Here is a 26,280-nt window from a genome sequence, read left to right on the forward strand (position 1 = left end):
ATTGATTTTACCATTATGTTTATTTTCATCTTTTTTGGTGTATTTTCATAAAATGGTGTATTATGGGTTGAAGTTATCAATGTATCTCCAATTCTCCATACAAAACAAATTGTTTGTGCATGATAAAGTATTTGTGATGTATTATTTGTACATATGAAAGCATAGATAGTCGTAAACAATGTGGTATTTATGTAATGCAATCAAATAACAAGTCATGCACATTTTATCTTTTAACTTGTGAACACAGTGTGAGGGTGAGAAACCCACTTGAAGTGCATTTGTATATCTTTGGAGAAATGAAAAAATTGAAAATGAACACATTTGTCTCGAGTCATTCTTGTGTGTTGATTTTTAGTATCTGCTCTTTTATGATATTTAACTTTTGAAAAATAGATACAAAAGGTGATTGGAACCAAAAGTACTATGAAATTCCTTTGAAATGACTTCTCTTGTTAGAATCTATTATGTTTGGGTAATTGGTCTCAGGATATAATTATAATTCTTACTGTTCTTCTTGAAGATGAAGATTATTTGCCTTGCTCAACATTCATCTCTTTTGTAACTCTCGGAGCTTTTTCTTATATTTTAAGAGTAATACTAATACACATTGTGTTAAACAATTCAACTGCATTTTTGACCATGCCAAAACATTACTGAATAACTAATTTGGCAATAAGCTTCTTGTAACCATCACATATTGAAAACACATAAAGTAGGGATTGTGAAAATTAGCATCCCATGCAAGTAAGTCTGGACAAGCAGACTATAATAACCAGCCTTTTGGGGGAAACCATAGATTTTGCCAGATTTGACCCATTCCAGGGGTCATCAGTGAGTCATAAGAGGTCATGATTGGGGGTGGATATGTGACTACTTCACACATGATTCATAGCTCTTCTTACCAGTAACTACCTATAAATGGATTAGAGTGGGCTTGGTATGAAATCACCCTATTAATCATGAAAATCTCTTTTGGGATATAATCCTGGTCAAGTTCATGCAACTCAAGCTGTTTTTACATCTCACATTGCCTCACCTATATCTGGCATGTGGTCTCTCACACTCTATGTCTCCCTGTCCCTCTGTATTTCCCTCTGTCTGTCTCTCTGCCTGTCTCTCTGTCTGTCTGTCTGTCTCTATGCCTGCCTCTCTGTCTGTCTTTCTGTCTGTCTGTCTCTATGCCTGCCTCCCTGTCTGTCTTTCTGACTGTCACTATACCTGCCTCTCTGTCTCTCGTAGGTCTATGGTCTCTCCGACTGTCACTGTGTTCCACTCTTTCTCTGTCTGCCATGTCTGTCTCTGTCTCTGTTTCTCTCCCTCTCTGTGTCTCTGTTTCTGTCTGTCTGTCTATCTCTCTCTCTCTCTCTCTCTCTCTCTCTCTCTCTCTCTCTCTCTCTCTCTCTCAATCTCTCTCTCTCTCCCTCCCTCCCACTCTTTCTCACTTTCTTTCTCACTCCTCCCATCCCTCTTGCTTCTTGATATCTGAAATTTGTTTTCATATAAGCCTACCAATACCATTAACAATCAATTTCCACAGTTTTATTTCTCTCTTTGTTAACACAGTTAGCCAGGAGGTCTATGCACTGCAACTTTGTCTGCCTCTTTGTAATTGGAGATGAAACACACCTTAATATAACAATAAATAAAAGAGGCCTCTCTCATCTACAAAGGGTATTCCAGGCTCAAGTTACAAACATATAGACAAAACTGAGAATATGCTATGTATACCCAGTAGGTCCATGGTAGACCTAAATGAAGAAAATTGGACTTCAAACTCTTATAGAATAAAGGAATGCATTGAGGTATCTGCTTCATAGCATTGAAACAAAATCTTTACAAAGAGTGCAGAGAAGGCGTTGGTGTGGTTAAATAAATGGAAGGATAGAGATTCAGAAGGCACGTAGGCAATGCGCTGGGATCCTATATTAAATTATGATATGACTTTCAAACAAAAGACACTAAATCAAAATTACTGTGCAAGTACATCTAAATGAGACATGGAAAAAAAGAAAAGAATGAATAAGGTACATGATATAATTATGATAGATGACTTGTATTACGCAGGGACTCATATTGCTTATATATTTCAAACTTTTGCCATTCTGTTTCTGTGATTTTTTTTGTTTTACCTTTATACAAATTAGCTTATTACACGGGTTGAATTGCCGTTTAAAAAATTATTGTCTAGTGCAAGATGAAGAATTTGGGAGATTGGACTACTCTGTTAATACAGAGGCATGGAAATCCACTCCAAAAGATAATGGAAATCATTCCAAAGTCACTGTTCAATAACTCCTTGAGGGTGGATTCCACTCCAAACAAAATGATCCTTAGACCAGGGCCTCCCACCTCCCTGCTCAGACCATGGACCTACGTAACTATGGCTTCCTGGCCCAAAAGTGAATTTCCACTCCTGTACAATTAGAGAGTAGGAATTGCACTCTATGTGGTTGGGTAGAAGTCGAAACTGTCAACAATATTCAATAGTTTCATGAGAACAGTAGACTTCTCTCTGACATCATGTCAGCTTCCTCCGATATGCTTTTTGATAACTTTGCCAGATTTTTGAGAGACAAGTGTATTTTGTATGCTGAACAGATGGAATGCCCATAGTTAGAGGCTTGAAAACAACCAGACACAGACTAACATTCAGGCCCACATTCCACAAAGTACAATTCACATTATCGACCCTAGTTTTTATTTGTGTAATGTGTACAATATTCAGAGTTATATCCAACACCAAAATAGAGTGTCGTGTGAAAACTGGTAAATATTAAAATTCTCACAAATAATTTAAAAACTTTCTTTCTACAGAATTTAAGCTACTCGAAAAGTTTATCAAGAAAAAGACAGATGGACATATGAGTAAATAGATGAAATGGAAAATAACAGATTGATGGAATAGAAATAGATACTTGGTAGATAGAATGACATACTATGCAAAGATGAATAAATCAAAGGACAGATAGATTATAGAAAGAATAACAGACAAGAATAAATGGAATGACAGACATAGAAGGATTGATATAAATAGACAGTTAGTATGAATCAGACATAGGTTAAAGGTAAAAGACCAGTATTGGAAACGCCCCAATTTCAAAAAATGAAATGGAAGCTCTCATTACCAATCATGTGAAAGAATATGTTTTGACTAATACATGATGATAAAAAATTTGCCGGGAAACCGCCTACTAATTCATATATTTGGTAAATTTGTTTCTCTCATGGTCTGTGAGAGATATAGGGTAGTCCCATGTACATCTTTCTGTGTATAGTGCTTGTAACTTTACGAAGAATGGGCCAAATTTCTTATCATTTTGATGATTCCAGAACCTTGCAGATGCTAGATGCTAGATGATCAACCTTTTCTGATCGATTCCACAACGTTTCTTTCACAATGCAACCGCATGACCATAACTGGTCTTTACCTTTAAAGAAACTGCAGATTGGAGGAATGACAGATTTCCTTCTTTAATATATGTCTGTCATTCTTTCAATCAATGTCTTTAATTCCATTTGTCGTTCATATAGAAAAATAGAAGGAATGACAGATGGATAGAAGAAATGATAGACAAATATAAAAAGATTGACAGACAGATAGGTAGACAGAATGACAGGAATAGATAGAAGGAATGACAAGCATAGATAGAAAGAAGGACAGATAGAAGGAATGACAGAGATCGATTGAATGACAGAAAGATGGAAGGAGTGTATAACAGAGAGATAAGAGGAATTACAGATATAAAGAGGAATAACAAATGAAATTAAAGACATTGATTGAACGAATGACAGACATAATATGAAAAAATATGGAATGACAGACTTACAGATAAGTAGAATGACAGACATAAATAAAAAGAGAAACATCTATCACCACGTCTAGCAAAGCATGATCACCAAAACACCCTCACCACAACTATAGAAAAACAGAAATTATAATAATTACTGCTCAAATGAATGAAATGAACCCTGAGGTTACATTGTGATTGATATATCAGCAAGTGGGTGGCATGTGCAGCAGAATTCAAGATTCAGAAGAAAAAAAATCTTGCAGAAAAATAAAGAAAATGGCAAAACCTGTCCAAGTCATTTACCTGTATGAAAGCTTATGTCAATCATCCATGTATCCGATTTTCTTCTTTCTTTCATGCAAGTAGATTTAGATTTTAGACTTACTTGTGACAACTTTGAAGCAAAGAGAGACTTTCTTTAAAGAAAGTTTTGAAGAAACAAAATAATTTCAGTGAGTTTGTTAAATATATAAATGTAGAATATATTTTTTTGTACTATGGACTACTGCAAAACAAGGAAGGCTCATCAACACTTTGTATGTTTTGCATTTCTAATCAATAGCCTATACATAAACATCAGTAAAATATGAGTTTGAAGTATATTTATTTTAAAGAGCGATAATAACTTAAATGAAAGAACAGTGTGTCAAAGTAGAATACTCATAAATTGTGGGGATTGTCCTTATAACAAATGATGTAAACATACAAAATGTGATTTTCTTTTAATATGACATTTATTGATCTTGATACTTTTCAAGACATGAGTTGTATGGTAATCACAAAAAATTCATGAAAGCAATTGTAAAGAAATCTAGTTTAAAAAGCTACAAAACTTTAGTTTAATAACAATGTGTACATGCTCCATATGTACTGGTGTACAGTTATATATCAAATTCAAATATACAAAGTGTAAATAAATATACAGACTTACAGAGAAAAAACACAAATCAATCACTCGACTTCTTAAAAATGTGTAACTTATTGAGTACATAAAGAAATAAAGAAAGGTTCCTTGACTACTTTCTAATCTAGCTAGAAGTGTGTACATGTAACATTAAAACATACATAAATATATATGTAAAAACAAAACATGTATCAATGATATCTGCATATTTTAAAGGGAAATATTACATGAACATCATTAATATACTTTCTTTGGCTTTGGAAGATATCAACAACTTCAGGTGTTCTTTGACAGTTATAAAGTACAAACACAAATTGTATTAAAACAAAATTCTACCTTTCAAAATGCTATTATTATTTGAGCTTTGAAATTATACAAAAACTTGAAAAGAAACTAAAATCGGACATGGTTCTGTTCCCTACAACAATTATCATGGAGCTTTCCAAAACAACGAAGATGTGTTTCTGGGTTAAATGAGAAATAACTACATTCATAATTATTTTGGAACACTTGAAACTAAAACATGACTATCTACAGAACATATATTACATGATAAATACCAAATAACACCATAAATGCTCACTTCTATTACATGGAAAATTTGAGAAGACAAAATTCATGATATAATATAAATCAAGTGAAAATGATTTTTTGTTTACATAATCTCTCTGTTACCTATCTTCACTCCAAATTCTCATCCTCATAATGTTCCAGAAACATTGTTTTTCACACTACCTGGGGGTGTTTCATAAAGCTGTTCGTAAGTTATGCACGACTTTACGCACGACTGGAACATGTTCTTGGGTGCTAATCAGATTCTCAATCATTTACATGTAGCACAAGAACATATCACCAGTCGTGCGTAAAGTCGTGCATAACTTACTAACAGATTTATGAAACACCCCTCTGGTGTGGTTGTCTTTCAAGCAGATGATATTACAAAACAAATATTTCTCTACCAATCCTTATCTTTCTTGAGTTTCTTCTCACTTCCACAATTACGATTACAATTACGAAAATTGTCAACAAACAAAATGAATTTGAACAAAATATTGATTCAATAGCACATGCTCATGTGAGGAAAAAAAGGACTGAGAGATATCTTATTTCCTAACAAACCATCAAAGCAATGTAACATTATCAAACAAAACATCCACTTCTAAAATCAATATCACAAATAAACATAATAAATAAACGATGTATTTACCTCTGAATAAATAACTATTTTACAAATCATCTGTTTGAAGCCAGGTGGGAATTGATACCATTTTACACAGAAAGAACACCCTTCTGGCTCCAAACAGACAAAATAACCCCTCTTGATATCTTATGATCATAACAAAATGCTCAAAAAACAAATTGTAACAAAAAGCTAGTTTATGAACACAAAATAATCTCCCAAAAATCTTTCATCTGAAGTATTAACACACCAAGAATATTCAAAACAAAAAATGACATACCTGAATATCTAATATCTATAAACTTGTGCATCACAACTTCAACATTATTTGTAGTTAAACGTGAAGTAAAAAAAAGTAACAAAACATATTGCACTATTCTAACGGAAACAAAACGTCAAGAAAGTTCCCACAACAAAAATAATAAAGACAATAGCTTTATCATAAGACATAACTTCATGGAAAAACTTAACTTTTCTTGCAAAATATATACATACATGTAGAACAGTATAAAAATCACACTGTTGGCATCAAGTTCATACAAAAATTGGTCCCATAGTATTTTACTAAATACATGCACTTTTGCCCACTCATCACTTAAAAATGAATGGATGAACAGAATATTCTTTCATATTCGCCCAATGTTAATATAATTAATCGCAAGAAACCAGCAATTCTATATACTGCCATACTATAAATGTGGAAGAGTTATCTCATTATGAGGCACTGAGTGGGGGATTACATCAATTGAATAAATACTTGCATTATTCAAACAAATACTAATCAAAATATAACATGATTATATTTCATCAAATCGAATGTCGCTAGGTGAAATTAATTCTTTTGTCCTCTCTGTCAATGTAATCTACTTCTCAATGGGGAAACTGCTTCCACTTTGCATGTATTTCATGCTTTATTTCCATTCACCTGATATGTATTGATTGCCGTTATCTGTGTATATTGTAATCATAATTATTAATCATGCAAACATTTCACGACCTTGAAATACACATACAGTCTATTACACTTCTCAAAATGTCCATTCTTTTTTCGCTAACGCTTGTCCAAATGGCTGGTAAACCATGATGGATAAGTTTTTCAAAGAAATATCAAACCATAACTTTAAGCTGATTATATAATGAACACCCTACATATCTATGACAGTACTTGAACCTGTTTGCACTGTGAAAAATATATACAACAGTAAAGAAAAATTGTATAAAGAATCGTCATATATTGCAAAACAGGTGTGCATGAGTGAACAAAAAATATTGTACAAGATATACTACACAAAGAGACAGGTTTTGAAAATGTCTGTTGAAAACATATTTAAGCTCAGTATTAGATGACGGCTAACCAATCATCGGTTAGCACTCGCGATAAGCCCCACCCAGCTACACTATATGCTTTTTGTACGATACGACATTCACTTTGAAAGTGCACCTTGATTCTTTGAGTTTTCGTTCAAACAGCTGCTGAAGTATACAATAATTTGTAATGAGATGTTCAGGCTAGAAAAAGGTATCTACTTATTGTTTAGCTACAAAATTCTTGTATGTACAGTTCCCAACTGAATTATTCATATCCCTTGTAAATTTGGAGGTTTTTTTAATGAAAGGTAGACTGGTTGAATTAGGGCCTTTGTTGAATACAAAGATGTAAGCTGTAATATGTCACACTCTCAAGAAACAGAAATCAGGACAGATCAATATTTCACATTCTTAAAAATTAAAAAATCTTGGTATGAATAATTTAATTGTTAACTGTAGCAGCTACATGTACATGTATACATGGATAATGTACTATACAGAGATTTTTTAGAGTCTGAACGGGGTGTTTTCATGTACAGAGTAAACAGCCTTCCATATGGATAATAGCAGAACCACAAGTCACCGTCATCAATCCATGAAATCTATCCCACAATCTTCCTGTAACTGATCCTCAACGTCATGTATGTTCCAGGGAGGAAGTTCAAGATCTCATTATTTGTGATCAAACCACATGATACATGCCACATTTTTTTGACAATTTTGTTTGTGTGTTGCCACCTTATGAAAGTTGAAAACAGTGGTGAAAGAATATTGACTGGTTTATGAGTAACCAGACAGCTGTAAAACACACAATTTTAAGGCAAAATAGAAATCATGAAGTAAAGTAGGCAAGAGTCTCTACTGCAGCATCACATAACAGATAAGGGGCCCAAGACTTTGATTGATGAAAGAATATGGAAGTTAAGATTCATTACACACTAGTTCTTAGCTTGGATAACGACATGACGTAATCCTAATCTTTTAGCCCTGCTAAAGATATACCTTCTCATACACAAAATTGTAGTAGAGATACTTTGAAACTTGTGACGTCATGTAACAATGCATCATGAGATAGGTGAACAATTTTGTTTGAAGTAAATTGTCCATTACAAGAGTAACAGTAATACAAAAAGAATCTTCACTTTAAAGAAACATCAACACTTGGTCTTGGTACTTTTTTTTACTCCAAATTATAGTAGATGAATGATGAACTTTCTTTTGAGTATATCATCCTGTACCAGGTTTAGGTTCTCTCTTTGGACTCGTCCTGTTATAGATCATCATGGTAGACATATAATGTACTTTCCCTTTAAGATCTCATCCTGTACATCATCACTGGATGTTGCGATCTCTGCCTGGACGGACAGCACAGCCGAGAGAAAAGTAGCCACGGTGGAGCCCACAGCAACAAAGAAAGACCAGCCTATGGCACAGGTCCCTGGCTGGAAGGGGGCAGCATCAGGTCCGCACAGGTCCTGGACCCGCTCTGCACCCCATCCTGCCGGGTAGAAGACTAAGGATATCAGGATCAACAGACCTGCAAGGATGATACAGAAGAAAAATTAGTTCGGATGATTAGGAATGTTAGAATGGAAATCATTGTTCAATAACTCTCATAATCATAGCTGATTAGGTCCATTGTCTGACTTAACAATTAAAAACAAACATGAGACAGGTCACGTCTGGCCTAAAAAGTGCAATTACCTCTTCCCCCATCTCTCATATGAATGGTAAACACTCTGTAGTCCCCACAGTAACCAAACTTCACTGTTGGCAACAATTAGGACAGCTTTCCCCTCTGGTGCGCTTTCAACCGCATTCCCCGTACCCTGGGGACCTTCCCTTCCATTAATTCCCAACAATGACAACCCAATCAGGAGATAAATGGTTTTCAGAAAGCCAACTAAGCCGTAAAGATCAGCTTCCTTTTAGATCAACAATGAGAGAAGTGTTCGTTTGAAAACTGTGATATTAGTGAAACAAATTGCTGTATTGGTATGGAAGTAGACATCACAATAGCCTGCCATCTTAATTGCATCGTCAAACTGATGAGTAAGAGGGAAAACATCAATAATGGTATTAAATGAGCCTTGTTGTTTGTTCATAGCATGGTTTTCTTTCAAAAATTGTATGAGTAAGAAAGTTCTCAAATAATATTTGCTTCCAACCATTCTCTCTCCTTATAAGGCAAATTGAAAAAGTACTCTATGCCTGGAATAGAGAGGAAAAATGCTATGAATATCATTATAAACCTGTTTATTAAACTAAATAGAGTAAGTAATTTCTGTATGTTAATTGGTAGACTGACACATACATTTTTGCATGGCTACAAAACAAGATCTAGTATGATCTTGATGAATGAACAATTGATATTCATATTTCTCCTTTTGGTTCATCATTCAGTATTTTTATTAAATTATCATGGTTCTCACTAGACAAAAAAGGGGTATGAAAATCATAGTCATTAAATATAGTCTGTGCTCTGATGGTAAGAGTTGGTTATTGGCTATAATGTTGGTCACTTTGCATGCATGTATTCATGATTTGTGAGATCCTAAGCTGTAATGTCCTTGCAAGGATTAAACCTTATTTAAGTTTGAGAATTGTGTAATTAATACTGCTTCCGTTATAATATGGTACAGTGTTTACTGAATCAGGGGGATTGAGGGAAGGGGAAGGGGCAGTTGTCTCTCCAATGATTTTAGATTGAATATACGAGGAGTGAAACCGTAAATTCTTTCATGCCTTTGTCACCCGTCAGCTTCAAGCTTATATTCTTGTAATGAGAAAGAAGCTTTATACAAATTTGAATGGTTTATCATACAGTAGATAGATGGTTTGGACTAGCAAAGTTTTAAATTAAGAACCAGCATAAACTTGCTTTTTGCAGTAAATCAAATTGACTGAAAAACATGCGAGGACCTGATGCTCAATTTGTAATCAACCTGGAGTATCAGGATACATCAATTTCCTTGTTTTCCTTTTCGCATTAATCAGCAGATACGGTAATCATTTTTTGTTGAATTCAACTGGCAGATATATTATTCTGTTTGAAGTACTTGACAAGTCACAAGAGTGCAAATTTAATTTTAGTAGTTTATTTCATCTTTATCACAAATTGAAATTAGAATATTTATAACTTTGGCTTTTTCATCTTTACCTTGGACCTTATGTCAATATAATCCAAGACTTCTAAATAAAAATTGTAGTCTAGGATTTTCTCATTTCAACACTCTAATGTGTAATGCATACATGTACTTCAAAAAACTGCCCTTACCCAGGCTTGAACATTTCACAATTCTCAGACATGCAATAGAGAAACTTTCAAGCACTAGTTAACCATATCACAAGCTCTTTGCATTTGTCAAGAACCCTAATCTACCCCAAGGCATAACCACAGACAGACTTTTAGCTCCTACAAACACACCTTCCTACTGGAGCAGTATTTCCAGGGCACCAATTTACTCTCTGACTAACGAACATGCTTCACATTCGGCCGCTCAGAAATCAATCCAAAATCAGATTTCCCTTCATTAGTTCACCGGGGGCTGCCATTAATTGAATATCACCAGGAGCTTAGAGGCGTAATTTCCTGAAAGGCAGACTTTTTTTTCATTTGTGCAAACCTATTCATTTGCACTCCTTGGGTAGAATGAAGAACTTGAGCCTTGAGGTATGGCTGAGTGTTAAAAATGCTGAAGGCTTTAAAGTTTGAAAGATGACTAAACTAAAGACAAATTCGAATTTCGAACAAGAAAATTCCCATTCACAAAACTTCTCGCACAGCAACCATCATCTCCAACATGATTTTATCTTCATTTGAAAACACAGTATACTCCCTGTACAGAAAAAAATCTCCTGTCACATATACCTGTGTATCTAGTCTGAATATATTAAGTTCATATTCCATTTTGTAATTTGTTTCATCCCTGAGCGGAAGCACATAGCTTTATTGCATATATCCATTGCAATACCATCGGATCCATTCATCCATAAATTTCATCTCATTTACACAACGCCTGAATAATTCTGAATCAAAGAGCATTCAATGTCAGTCTCCAAATAAAAACCCCAGTTCAAGTCATAACATACACCTGTAATGTAAAGTAAAGTAAAATGGTGAGGAATGCAAGTACACTAAAGTAAACTCTCTTTTTCCCTCTCAAATATTCATGTCTTTTTATAAACAGAGCTACATACCCTGTAGGAACCTTTTGAATTTAATGGAGCTCATTGGTATTCATTAAATGTCATCTAAAAGTTCCTCTGGAAACAAAAATATAATAACAGGTCTCTATGAGCAGACTACAAGCATAAAGGGGGAAAAATCTTGGAAATGATAGACAGTTGAAGAAAAGACCGTTGAAGAAAAGATAATTTGAATGAAATGGACTGGAATGTAACCATTCTGATTACTTTTGCCCAAAAAGATGATATGGGAGAATCTAAGAAGTCAATAAACGATTCCTGAGAGCATTTGAGATGAAGTGTCAAATAAATTGGTTTGGATCATTACTTCTCACTCCCCTGGGAACAAGAGCCATTACCCAATCATCCAGTTAGCATCCCTCATACTCACTCGACCTCACACACACATATGGTGGCCCTGAAGGGACATCGCGAATAGACTAAATCGTGAAAAATATGCGATAAAATTCACGATATCGTCAATTTTATCGCATATTTTTCACGAAGAAATTCACGAAATTGACGATATCGTGAACTTTATCGTGAACTTTTCACGATGAAATTGACGATATCGTGAATTTTATCGTGAAAAGTTCACGATATAAAGTTCACGATATCGTCAATTTTATCGTGTACTCTATCGTGTACTCTATCGTGTACTCTCCTGACGGGCGCTTCGTAAACAAAACCAGCCCTAGCTGGGGGAGACAGAGAGAAGGAAAAAAGGGAAAGGGAAAGAGAAGATAAAAGGAAAGAAAGAATAATAAGAAGAAAAGAGGGAAACGGGGGGGGGGGGGGGGGGGGGGGGGAAGGGCTCTTGCCTCCTCCTCACCCCCCCCCCCCCCCCCCCGCCAAAAAATAAATAAGGAGAGAGAGAAGGGAAAGGAAATGGGAAAGAAAATATAAAAGGAAAAAAAGAAGAGGAAGAAGGAAAGAGGGAAACGGGGGAAGGGCGAAAGGCTCTTACCTCCCCCCCCCCCCCCCCCCCGCCAAAAAAATAAATAAGAGAGAGAGAGAGAGAGAGAAGGGAAAGGGAAAGAAAGAAGAGGAATAAGAGGGAAACAGGGGAAGGGCGAAGGGCTCTTGCCTCCTCCCTCCCCACCCCCGCCAAAAAAATAAATAAGAGATAGAGAGAGAAGGGAAAGGGAAAGGGAAAGAGAAGATAAAAGGAAAGAAAGAAGAGGAAGAAGAAGAAGAAAAGAGGGAAACGGGGGCGAAGGGCTCTTGCATCCCCCCGCCCAAAAAATAAATAAGAGAGAGAGAGAGAAGGGAAAGGGAAAGAGAATAAAAAAGGAAAGGAAGAAGAATAAGAAGAAAAGAGGGGCTCTTGCCTCCTCCCCCCCTCCCGCGCCAACAAATAAATAGGAGAGAGAGAGAGAGATAGAGTGAAGGGAAAGGGAAAGGGAAAGAAAATATAAAAGGAAAGAAAGAAGAAGAAGACGGAAAGAGGGAAACGGGGGAAGGGCGAAAGGCTCTTACCTCCCCCTCCCCCCTCCCGCCATAAAGGGAAAGAGAAGGGAGAGGGAAAGAAAATATAAAAGGCAAGAAAGAAGAGGAAAAAGAATAAGAAAAGAGGGAAACAGGGGCGAAGGGCTCTTGCCTCCTTTCTTTTCCTTTCTTTCCTATTCTCCCTCTTTTTCGTTTTTCTCTTTCTTTCTTCTCTTTCCCTTTCCTTCTCTCTCTCTTTCTCTTATTTATTTTTTGGCGGGGGGCGGGGGGACGAGGCAAAAGCCCTTTGCCCCCGTTTCCCTCTTTTCTTCTTCTTCCTCTTCTTTCTTTCCTTTTATCTTCTCTTTCCCTTTCCCTTTCCCTTCTCTCTCTCTCTCTGATTTATTTTTTGGCGGGGAAGGGGGGGAGTGAGGAGGAGGCAAGAGCCCTTCGCCCCCCCCCCCCCCCCCCCCCCCCCCCCCCCCGTTTCCCTCTTTTCTTCTTATTATTCTTTCTTTCCTTTTATCTTCTCTTTCCCTTTCCCTTTTTTCCTTCTCTCTGTCTCCCCCAGCTATGGCTGGTTTTGTTTACGAAGCGCCCGTCAGGAGAGTACACGATAGAGTACACGATAGAGTACACGATAGAGTACACGATAAAATTGACGATATCGTGAACTTTATATTGTGAACTTTTCACGATAAAATTCACGATATCGTCAATTTCATCGTGAAAAGTTCACGATAAAGTTCACGATATCGTCAATTTCGTGAATTTCTTCGTGAAAAATATGCGATAAAATTGACGATATCGTGAATTTTATCGCATATTTTTCACGATTTAGTCTATTCGCGATGTCCCTTCAGGGCCACCATACACACACACACACCCACCGTCCTTGCCTACCCACACACCCTCCAGTGATAGCTAAACACATGTATCTCCATTGAGAACCTGTCAGTAATCTGACCACAAGTAATCAATGTGGTTATGACACAGTATGAATATTACTGAGAGCCGTGAGAGTCTTGCTCATCTTTTTTCATGCATTTGTTGACTTATGCTGTTATGATTAGCTAGTTATGATGGAATACTGACTGACATTTAATGTAAAATATATATATACCGGTATATTTATTTTCTCATACAAGAATTATGATTTGACAATGCTTTGGAAATTCAGTTGACTTAAAATGAAGTGCCATATAATTGAGGAGTAGAATCAAATAATCTAAGCCTAATGCTGGCAATAAGGCGCTGAATGTCTAATACAAATCATAGGCTGCAAACCAATTAAGACAACAAATACCGAGACCAGTATACACACTGTTGAAGCAAAGAAGCTGTATTTTTTGGTTACAATTGGTAAATGTACAAACAAATACATGTAATTAGAAAACAAGAGAAACAAGTAACAATCTCAGCTATAATCCTGGTGTTTGAATATTTTTATTTATATATTTCCAACAAGTGAAGAAAAGGATGATGCACAAATCAAACAGAGAGGATCGATAGACATGACTTCATAAAAATTACAGAGTACCTCAAAGTTTTTACAATTCATTGACCCTAGTTTGACCTAGATGATATCTACAGCTGTTTTCGGCAAAAGCTTTACCAGGAAATAGTCCTACTAATAAATCATATTATCTACAGGTGCACAATTTACAATTCATGGTTCAATCTGACACTTCACGGTCTTGATACAGACATCACAGCTCTATGATTAGTCAGGGCCTTCTGGGTCTAGCCCGGTCACCCAATAGACCCCATAGACTCCATAGACCCATAGCCGACAGGGTGGAGTCCCACTAAACACCTTTCTGGTCAGCGCAGGTCAACCTTGAGTTTATTGGTTTATTAATATTGCACCAGTGTAAACAGGGTTTTCCTAAAATATGCTCTCTTTTTATTCATTCTCTTCTCGAGTGGTGACATATTACATCAGCCCTTTCGCTGACTCATGTCGAACACTTGTCCCTCCAAGCTCTCAGGTTGTACTTTCTCTACAAACTCTAGCCTTTTTTCACACGGAACACATGTGCAGCAAGTATTACAGACAGGTGAAGAGAGATGGATGGTTTTACTTGTAAACATTATGTGCAGAACAAATATTTGGTGTGTACATTGTAGGCCTAATGTAAACCATGCTGCCTCAAAGAGAACAAAATGCAGGTGTGGTGTGTCATTTGCATATTCATGTGATACCTCTCTACTGTATGGGCAAGATCCATTTATACTTTAAGTACATAATATAAAGTTAAAGAATGGATATATAGAAAGTTAAAATTATCTTATTATATCAAATTATACATCTTTCAAATTCAATCAGAACTTTATGTATTCAAATTATATCATATAGACTATGTAAGCAAAGTCTGCTACACGGTTAGTATTAGCTTCAACATTTTGTTTAAGGATTTAATATATATTCTTGTTCTTGGGCTTACATTACAACTAATCAAAAGGCCCTTTTTCATCAGACCAAAGTTGCAAATAGCCCACCATTTTCAGACTCAGAAATTAGCGGGATATTTTGGAAACAAGACCAAGATTTCTCTGGATATTTTCTTGACCGAATAGCCTGCTAATTGCAACTGCGGGCTGATGAAGACGCAAATTAGCTGGCTAATGAAGACGCAAATTAGCTGGCTAATTTGAGATTGGGCTAGTTAAAATAGCGGGTTATTTTGCAACCTCGGTCCGATGAAAACAGGCCTTTGGGGTGCAAAATATCCTCCTTCATATAAATTTGACCTGTAGCCCTTGACCTTAAGACCCCCAAAGTCTACTCAGTTCAGCTTTACCTAAACAAATCTGAGCTCAGTCTTATTGGAATCCCTTCATCAATTCACGAGTAATTGTAGCAACAAATGGTTGCAAATGAATGCAACCCAATAGCAAGGCCTCTGGCAACTTCTTAGTGCAGAGAAGCACAACAAATCTTTGGAAGAATTCTTCTCAATATACATGTAGACTCAATTCTAAAAAAGGAACATATTTTGTTACATATATCATGACCAAACAGGAAAAAAAATATACCTGGGTGTTCCTTAAACTTGAGTGAAATGATTTAGGAGAAATTTATTTCACAGTTTCTGAGCCAGAGCAGAAATTCTGATACAATTATACAAGGCCTCTGTGGAAATCTAAGAAATTAGTTCCAATGCGTTGATCTGCAAAAGCAATGAGTCTTTCACCAATGAGTGAGTAAGTCCCAAATCCTATTTTCCATCTCTTGATTTCATCGCCTCCTCAGTAATTGTAGGTTGGGTTAGCCATCGAAAAATACTCTAATTAGAGTTAATCTCATCTAGAATTTAAATACTCATCTAGTGGCAGTATGTATTAAAGACAAAGGTAGAGTAGCCATATACATGGAGACCAGAGAATTAAAGGGGTGGTACACCCAGAAGTCGATGTGAATAAAAGAGGGACATATAAGAGACAGCTCGGTGCAAATCTTTAGCTAAATGGATTAAGTACAAGAATAATGAATTACAACAAAATTTCATGAGATGTTTGCACAACAGCATTGTATGTGTACAATACATGCAGAGATAAGTATGCTTGTATCTATCCTTACATTACATACACATTTTGCTAAAGAAAGAATGTAAATATTGACAAACATTTTACTGGAATGAAAACTGCCCATCAGACAGATCTGACTGACACTTTAATCAAGTGTGTGTCACTCCGAACAAGTGATGACAGACTATACTTTAAATGTACAATGAACCACAACATATGTTTGCACATGCTGGTCATTTGGTTAACTGAATTTCACTTTTGCCCATACTTCATGATTCTAGCAAATGGCTTGACACGTAAGTTCTTTTCATGAAAGTTTCTAATCCTCTGATTAAACAAGACCTGTACATATTTGTTGGGAAGTGATCTTTGAACTTCTATTTGGTGGCAAACAAAGCTCCATAAACCTTGCCTTTCATCAAACAAGCCCTAGAGCTATTCTCCATGTTCTACCATAGATTTGTCCATTCTCCACGATACAAAAAATACAGGAGGCCTAATTGGGTAGTTCACTATAATCACACAAAATGGAACTCACAACCTTAGAATTATTATCTATAACAGAGCAGTCAAATACAAAGTGCTAGTTAAATTTCTGCAAATTCAAAATTCATCATAATGATTATTAGTTACAAATTGTTTGAATAAACCTATTAAAAAGGATTTAAACTGACTCAATTCTGTTCACACTGGGTATATAAATTATAATACAAGCCTACAGCAATTTGAAAAATCACTTCAAATAATTCAGGAAATTTGTCAAAATGTGTTACATGACATGACATCGAGGTCTGCATCATGTGAAAGCACATTCCATTTTCAAACATTGGCATCAATGTACCCCTTTAATAGATCATGCCCAATTCGAATTGGTATGATCACGCAACTCTGGTATGATCTCTAAAGAGGTTTTTGTTATTCTTTTCATGCCTGAAGATAAGATAGAAATACTTGAAGAAGCTAGTGAGGATGAGCATCAGTCAGTATTACCCGATTGGAACCTCTCCAAAAACAAGACCCACCCACACTAGGCAATACAGAAGGAGCTCAGGGTGAGATCCACTTTTTGTTATCCTCTGCCAACCTGCACTTTGAGTCGAAGGGCAATTCAACCATTGTAATATGTTTATTTGTATGAAAGCAAATAAAATGGCGAAATTTTGAAATAAATCGGACCGTTTATAAGAAAGTTATGAATGTTTTAATTATGAGAACTCTCATGATCAAGAATCAAGATGTTTTAGAATGATATTACATGTAATTTGAAACATGGAATTTTGATGGATCTACAGTTGTAGGCCCTTTCTTTTAATTTATAGGCTTAAAAGGATGTTGAAAAATGACTTGAACAGGACACTTCTAATTAACTGAAATCATGGGAAGTGGGTCGATCATGCCAAACCCAAGTTAAAAACCACAGAGACCAGATCCAAAACGATACACACAAACAGCAAAGAGGCACACAGCTGATTAAAGATACAATGAAAGTTTGATATCCTCATGAAAATATAATACAGTCATGAAAATTTTAGATATTCAATATAGTAACAGAAATAAATTGTTCATTTTCAAGAAGACTAAATTCCACTGCTATCATTATCTGCTGAGAGTCAGAACTCAGAAGTCAGAAGGGCCTTTTATGAATGTAAAAGGTACGTGTATATGAGTTGATGCAGAGTTGCAGACAATATAAAAAACAAGAGGAATTGTTTCAAATCAATTCCATATATAGAACTGTCATCAGGCAATTAGCAATTTATTAGGTAACATTGAGACAGACATTGTCAATATGATATCAATTATTTTATGACACACAGACAATTAGGGTGTGTACATGAATTGCTCCTCAATTAGCGAGTAGGGTGGAGAGATTAGCTTTGAAAAAGTGAACTTTCACCACAGAATGAGATCATGGGAAAGCCTGTTTACCAGACAATATAGAATAGAGTTTGGTAAGATTGTCTGGACGAACAGTGGTGTTACTCATCGCTTCCTGAGAATAAAGGAAGTCTTCTGACACAAAGAGAGAAAGACCTCTTTATGAAGGTAACAGACAAAAAGAGTAAACTCAAGCAATATCCCTCCTAGCAAATAGAGTCCCAACTTCAATCTTGGACAGGTCAGTCAACAAGTTCTGTTAATCTTTAAAATACTTTTAACATTTATGCACAAGATTAAAATATGGCATAGCTGCACAGAAACCTAGTCTACCAAAATTTTCAGAAAATCATAGGTATACAAAGGAAACGTTTGACATTTTCAAGTTTGTTTTACTCTATAGGCTTTTAGATTTACCTCACCATAAAAATCATGCTTTGGTTTGGAGCTGTAAGATTGGATACAGCCATCTATCAAATCAAATTTCTTACAGGATTATCCTGGGCCAGTGAACTTTTCAACTTCAGAGAAAATTTCCCAAGTGACATTCCTGGGGAAACCTTCCCAAACTCGATCGAGATGGTGGCGCATACCCACGTAATGTGCTTTTCCATTTTTGGAAAGGACCTAGGGGAGATGACATGGACCTATGATAAGCAAATCTGTCAGATTGTCAGTCCTGCAGCAAGTACTTGTACTTATGTTGCTAAATAATATATCTACTCAAAAAATGTAATGGGCTATTAGAGACAAGTCCAGGAGAGCCAAAGGAGTTACAGACCTCCCCATTGAAAAAAGGGGATGAAAAATCATATTTCTGTAATGTTAACAGCTTGTCAACAGCTCGGTGTCTATGCATACAACATAACATATATGTACAGTACAACTACAGGCTATTCCAACCAACCAATACACAAACACAAATAATAAAATTGATTCCTTTCTATTCCTATTTCCCAGTTGAAAATCGGTACTTTGTCACTGAATAGGCACCCATTATGTCTGTATTGAAAGCTGGTCAAGCAGAAGAGAAAAGGGCACCCACAGGACAAGTCAAATGGTAGTAACTTCAAAAGCAATAATGATCCAGGAAGGATGTACTAAATAACTCACTCCGAGTTCACAATAACTGCTAAATGACTCTCTCTACAATACTTAAATACTGAATGAAAACAGGGGAGTTTACTGTTAAGCAGTTAATTAATGACAGGGTTTTGTCAAATTTGGGTAGGTAACCCCGAAGCTGTAAGTTCATGAATTCAGGGAATATTCCCATGCAATATGACAAGAATCCAAACTACTAAGAGACATTTAAAACCTCCTCTTTTCTCAAGCTGCAAAATTTGGAAGATACAGTACATGTGCATGATAAAAAAAAAGCCTGAAAATAAATTTGTTCTTTTCAAAGCATATCAGGTGTGTTTGTATAAACAATTTCAAATAATCATGTACCCTACACATATTTAGTTTCATCTGAATCAGAATAAGATTATAGTGAAGGATTCAATCAATAATATTGTGTAAGAACTGGATTCATGCACATACTGTTGCTGTGTTCATGTTCATAACAACAATTACTGCCTTTCAGACAAAAAGTATACTAATTACTTTATGGCTTCCTAACCAGTATAACTTATTTAGCTACAAGTATGTAATGGGGAGCAGACCAGGACAGGGGAGTGAATGATGCATACAGTGTACCGTACATGTATTTTTGAGAGGTTTCAACTTGTCTTATGGAAGTATTATGGAACCATCAAGTGACAGTTTGCTTTTGCAGACCCTAATATTAGTATGATAGTTGGTATATGTCCACTGCCCATTTCACTTATCACTTATCACCAATTCATGGATACTTCTAATGTCGTCTCTCTGTGTTTCTTAATAAAATCGAGTCTGTCCAGATCAAACACTTGTAATTTTTCTTAATCCAAACTCACTACTGGTATTATAGGTGCAGTAACCATAGATAAAGTTTAGCAGAGGTATCTGATCTACCATGATTCTGGTCAATCCTAAATTTAGACTATCAGAGCTTATTTAAAGAAGAAAAAATAGTGTTTGTGTAAAATTGTGCATATCTTACCTGCTATTGCTTGAATGAAGCCACAAACAGTGAAGAGGCTTTTCTTGCACAAACTCCTAAAGCAGAGACTAAACACCGAGAGGAATGCCACGACTGTAAGGACAAAGAATCCTGCAGCATAGAATATCACCATCGCCCTCCAGAAACCACTTGGCAAATCCATAAAGTCATTGATATATGATGTGCATTCAACTTGATTTGAAGTGGATCCTCCTTCCGATTGGATAGCACGGAAAATCTCTGCGCATCTCATGAAGACCCCAAGAGTGGGTGTGTAGGTCTCTACTGGTCCGACCATGTCTTGGGGTGCAGTAGAATTGTTTGTTTCATAGAGGTTGCTGGCACTGTTGATGGTTGCCTCCTCTCCGAGAAGCCATTGTGATGTCATCAAGGCCACCAGGTGACCCAGGACAATGGCGACGCTAAGAAGGGTCCAGAAGAGAGACCGGATGGTGACGATCACATAGCACATCTTGAGTTTGAGATTCGTCCAACAGTCTATCTAATCAGTCTGGGTTTAGAAGGATGCTTCAGAGACTCATGGTCTTTGACAACCTGGAAAGTAACAGACAAATCTTGCGTTTTATAGTCAATGTAAAAAGTGGAGGGGAGTAAGTAGTAAAAAGATTTCTCTACAAAGACTAATCATACTGGGAATAGGGTAGGCACCAGGCACCAGGTAGGCGTCATGTCTGAAAAATTGACAAGCAGAAAAAAAAAGTTTTCAAAAGTTATCAGGGGGGGAAGGGGAAAGGGAGGGTCCTCTGGTACCCCCCCCCCCCTCCCAGATTTGCTGCAGATCGATTATTGGATTAACCATCGCTTTATTTCTAAAGTAATCGAAACACAAACACACAGGTGAGCATTTCGATGAGCACCGTTATTATTAATGATGACCCCTGCAACGATCAGTAAAGTACTATTAATGACAGTATAATTTCATAAATGCAAGGAATACAGGGAAAGCCTCATGAAATTTGATCTGTTTTGCATTTAAAATATGTGTTAGTTTAAGTGTTATGAAATATTCTCTTCAATCACTGGAAAGCGATTGCATACATGCATTTCCTTCAAGAGAAACTTTTTTCAGGTTCAATACCGAATGAAGACTTTGTCTCCCATTAAATCCCTTTTGAGTCCTTTCGATTCCAACAGGAAAAACAAGGCATTGCAAGACAATAGCAGGAAACAAGATGAGATTTCCTTGATTTCAGTCATGGGAATAAAAATTGAATAATTTAGATCTCTGTATTAGAGTGAGACTAAACATTAAATGTTAAAATGTGCAACATGAACAATTCACAAATGTTTGAGTAATAGAATTTAACTGAAACAACTGCTGTGAATTTTAAGAAGTACACTGTATACCAGAGACCAAAATATGGAAATGTAAATATGAAATATTTGCTTGTATATACAAGTATTTCCTGTAATTGTTCACCGGAAACTTCAATGTTCTCAAACCATCAGGCACATACTGTTAAAGGGGTCCTTCAGGCTTCAATAGGAGGCAGAGCCAGAAATGGGGGAGGAAGGGGGGGGGGGGGGAACTCATTTTGGCATACCTAAAGTAAATACAAAGAACAAAAGGGAAATGTGCCCATCAATATTGCCCTGCCCCCCTCCCACCCCCAGCACATTTTTTAAATAGGCATCTAAAAAATTTGATAACCATTTTTATATTCCAAATCAGGAATTTATTATGTACTTGAGCCCCATCCCCATCCTGACAATGACAGTCCTGGATCCACCATTGTTAACAAGCACACACCTCCTGGAAGATAATCAATTAATTTACGTCATCAAACATATGGACCATGACACATACTACACAGAAAAATCAAGCTGTGTAACCCACTGTACATATCCGCAATCATTTCAATAAAAGGGTATGCATGCATGATTTCACAATTAGCCTGTTATACAAATAGGGCCTACATCATTTCTAAATGGAAACTATTTTTTTTTCCTGGTGATACTGTACTGGTAGGTAGACATAAAGATAGTTTGAATGCTAAATTTCAATTAAATGTGTTGGTTGGTGGCTCTGAATCATTTGGCAAAATTCCATGTCAGTCTTCGAACCCAAACATCTGGCAAATGAAATGGGGACATATTCACAAGTATAACAACTGTCTGTATATGACTAATAATATGATAAAACTTAAAGGTATTACAAAGTTTTGGGAAATTTTGAAAAATGGGTGGACAGTGATTCTTTACAATTTTGATATATTTGGATGCCCCTGTGGATGTATCAAAAGCACTAGAAATTTTAGGCCCTAAAACGCTTCTGCTTTCGAGAAAAATTGAATATAAAGATTTACCGGTACTCCCGGTAAATTTTGAATTTTTTTCAAATAGCTCCTACGGCCGTACAATGGTAGCTGCGACCATGAAAATCTCAGAATACGTAGTTGTGGTATATAATTTCCGAACGGGAATAGCTAATCGGTCGATTTTAGTCAAGAAACATTGTTTTACAGCTTAATTAATATCTTGACCTTGAGAGGGAGCTATACAACATAAAAGGTTTATTATTTACAATTTCATAACTTTAAAGTCGATTTCGACCGCGACAATGATCAGTGAATATTGTAGGATCGCATATGCTTCCAATATGTTCATTTGAACCAAATTCATGACCCCATACCAAAACTTTGTATTACCTTTAAGGTAAAATCATGTTTACAAATGTACATGCTTAAAAGGGAAATCCTGTAGAGAAAGGGAAACATTCAACCACATTTTCAAGTGTGAATATCCGATTTAAAGTCTAATAAAAATTCTTTACATCCCCTCTCCATCTAGGTATCATTTATAAAAGATGTTTACAGTGAAATCAAACTCCTTGCTGAAGCACTTCTTACTAATGTGCATTTGCAGGATATAGCCTTGAAACAGCTAATCCTTGTTATGTTTCACCCTTTGTTATTAAACTGCTATCTCATTAAACCACTTCAATCATCGGTAACAATTGATTCAATTCTAAAAGGTAAAACTTAAGGATTCTCTTTATTATGAGAAGTAATATTAAAAATGGCATAATGGCAAATGATTCCAACCATCAAAACACAAATATTACTTTACAGTTTACCAACTGTTTCACACAATTGAATAACTTATTAGAATTCCCACTTTACCGACCGGTATTCATTTGTTCTGGTCCATTACAAAGTGTTGGCATCAATGGCATGGCTCGTGATTCAGTCCATAAAAATGTAACTGTTTGTTTCTGGTATTGATTATTTGATGGATGGTATAATTAGGTTAACCTTTGCAAGGGCAGCCAGTAATTGGTCATGTTTTAGTATTATGGAGCAGCAGCTGAGGTTTTCTGCTTTTCACTACCATACAATGTTAAAAGAGCATTTAAATCAAACAGTGACAGTTACATGGCTCTTAGTTGCATTACACCCATTAGGTAGCACTGTTTTTTTAGGGGGCACCCACACATATTAGATGGATGAAATGCAAGAAAATACCATAAAGCAAGGGGTAAATTTGTTATTCTTGACTTACAAACAATGCCCAATTGCTAAATGTAGCATGAAACATACTGATTACATGTTATCAAGACCTCAGATTTCTTGTCTTTACATTCCATTTACCCATTTCGTTGAATTCTGGGTTATCTTCCTGGCATAATGATCTGGATAGCACAGTGTAATCACCTCCAAATTCTATTCTGAATAGAATAACCTATAACATGCTTTGTTTTCATTCTTACAAGCTCCCATCAAAGAGAATTTATGTCAAGTATCTGTCAATATAATCAACATTATCAACATCAACATTTCATCCTCTCTATTAAATGAATTTCCTGTGTTTATCTGTACCAGTGGCAATGAATGGAACATTTACAAAAAGAACAAATGTCTGTCAATCACTGACTTCACAGAAATGCACAGGCAGACATTTCAGTGATTGAGAAGAAAAACATAAATTGTAATCTACACGAGAAGGAAAATATAAAGTGAAGTACAAACCAAAGTAGCAATGGTTATTGTAAGACTGGCTTATCAGCCTCTTTGAATAAACTAACTCCTTACTCAAGTTTTGTCAAAACTCTGGGTGTTGATCTGAAGAGGCTTACTTTACCAAAACAGTTGGATGAGAGACCTTTTTTCTATGAGGCAATATTTAGAGGTATTAAATAGATAAAGAATGATCGAGGATGCAAATAGGCTTTAGTGCTTTACACTAAATTTATGAAAGGTTATTTTATAAAATAATCTTACATACTCCACTAAAAGTATAACATGTATATTCATTCCAAGACGATGAACTCCATCAATATAAACCAGGACTGTTCAAGTGCAAGAGTAGAATGGTAAATAGATCATAGCCAAGAGGTCAAAGACCCAGCCCTGGCCCCGGCCAGCTCCAGCAGGATTCTGACCAAGGTTTCGATTTCGAGACAAGTCCACAATTTGTTTATAATCACAATGTCAAAAGTTGGTAAAACAGCAGTACCTAATAATTAAGAGTAATAAAGTGGCATAAGTTTGAAGAAGAAAAAACTCACTCTGCAATACTTGGTGTATGCTCCTTCTGTACCTCGGTGAAACACAGAGCAGAGATAATTTGGAAAAGAAGCAGAATTGACGTGACCGGTATATCCACTTCTGAGAAAGACAGAATGGGTCAGCGGCGGGGTATACGACACAGGCAAGCTGTCAGGAAAGAGTGCAGACGAGATAGAGCAGAAAAGTGAACTGCGCCGCGCTCTCGAAAAACCGAACGTGCGAACTGGCGGTGGTAAAAGAAGGAATACCGGTAGCCTATTCTATTGTGCGCACAGGTGTATGCTCGATTACTCAGAGTTTTTGTGTTTAGTGTCGGAGCGAGTGGGTCATGCCTCAGAAGTTATTTCCTCTCTTTCAGCTCTTCTAATCTTGGAAATGCAAACAATTACATGAGCTCTACTTACGCAACAATGAAAGACGCTTACTGAGCCCTACTTACGCAACAATGAAAGACGCTTATTATTATTATGCTCAGCTGGTCGACAGAGGAGAATCCTTGAAAGTTTTCGCCATCAACAAAGTATGAGTCACCGAAATAAAAACGTGGAACTCGGTAGTCATAAAACCAAACCATTGATTTTACAAGCATGACCAAACCGACCAAACCGAGGGAACGGTAATGTTGGTTGGCAGTCATCCAAAATTCCCAATAATGCAAGAAAACTTTTTTTTTTCGTCATGGGGGTGAATGAAAAGTGAAAATGGTTGGCCTATTATTGAGTCTCTTGTTGATTTCGTTTATAAATTGTATAGCCAATTTATTTCCGATCAAGAATTCCCGACTTCAAGCCTCAATTAATTTCAGGAATGAGGAAACTCCTGTTTTGTTTTCTGGAGAATGATTTGCAATAGGCTGATACTGAAGTCTATAGTACAAGAACACGGTGTTTTTTTACGACACCAAGACGTTATTCCTGCCGATGTTGTTTCAAACAATGAGTCACAATTAGGTCTTTAGTTTTGTTTGCACGTTACTTGCTACTTATTTGTTATCTGTTTGCCATCCCAAATCCAAAGTAAAGTCAACTTCAAAGTTTCGTGACACATTGAAGAAAAAATCGGAATGCCTACCCATTTACATTGTGTCTCCACCAGACTCAGGATGACGGCTTCATTGCAATAACAGAAACAATCTTTTCCTTCTTTTTTATTTGTTTTACACCTCTCTCTTCTCAGAACGTTCTCTTGAATAAACAACGTGGGAACTGCAAATTGCTTCAAAAGATGCTATATAAGTGATGACTTATTTAAGTAAATATTGTTGCACTTGACTGACCTCGATCTTCCCCGACAATAATTCTGAAGGTGTGTTCTCGCCAGCCACCACTGACTAATAATACATGTAAAGGCTAGGCCTATAACATGATTATGATATGTAAAGCATGGCCTGCTTGGGCGATATTTCTTCCAATTCAAACTATTCAAATATTATTATCAACATATATTTCCATGTTGGT

General features: G+C 36.2%; 1 protein-coding gene across 1 annotated transcript; it reads right to left on the minus strand.

Annotated features, from left to right (window-relative positions):
* Positions 1-6,925: 6,925 nt before the first annotated feature.
* LOC576833 (LHFPL tetraspan subfamily member 2a protein) lies at positions 6,926-25,442 on the minus strand. The gene is made up of 3 exons (XM_777101.4): positions 24,823-25,442; positions 20,295-20,849; positions 6,926-8,720 (listed from the first exon to the last, which is right to left on the minus strand). Exons 2-3 carry the CDS (start codon positions 20,764-20,766, stop codon positions 8,464-8,466), a joined length of 729 nt encoding a protein of 242 aa, XP_782194.1. The 5' UTR covers positions 20,767-20,849; positions 24,823-25,442; the 3' UTR covers positions 6,926-8,463.
* Positions 25,443-26,280: the final 838 nt, after the last annotated feature.

The sequence above is a fragment of the Strongylocentrotus purpuratus genome, unplaced genomic scaffold (genome assembly GCF_000002235.5).
Source record: "Strongylocentrotus purpuratus isolate Spur 01 unplaced genomic scaffold, Spur_5.0 spur5_scaffold_6, whole genome shotgun sequence".
In the NCBI taxonomy this organism is placed as follows: Eukaryota; Metazoa; Echinodermata; class Echinoidea; order Camarodonta; family Strongylocentrotidae; genus Strongylocentrotus; species Strongylocentrotus purpuratus.

Bases quoted from the DNA above. Each gene is read 5' to 3' on its own strand.
- LOC576833 (XM_777101.4), bottom strand. From the start codon at position 20,766: ATGTGCTATGTGATCGTCACCATCCGGTCTCTCTTCTGGACCCTTCTT. The intron at 8,721-20,294 runs GTAAGATATGCA...TCATCCTTGCAG, and splicing joins CTTCATTCAAGCAATAGCAG to GTCTGTTGATCCTGATATCC.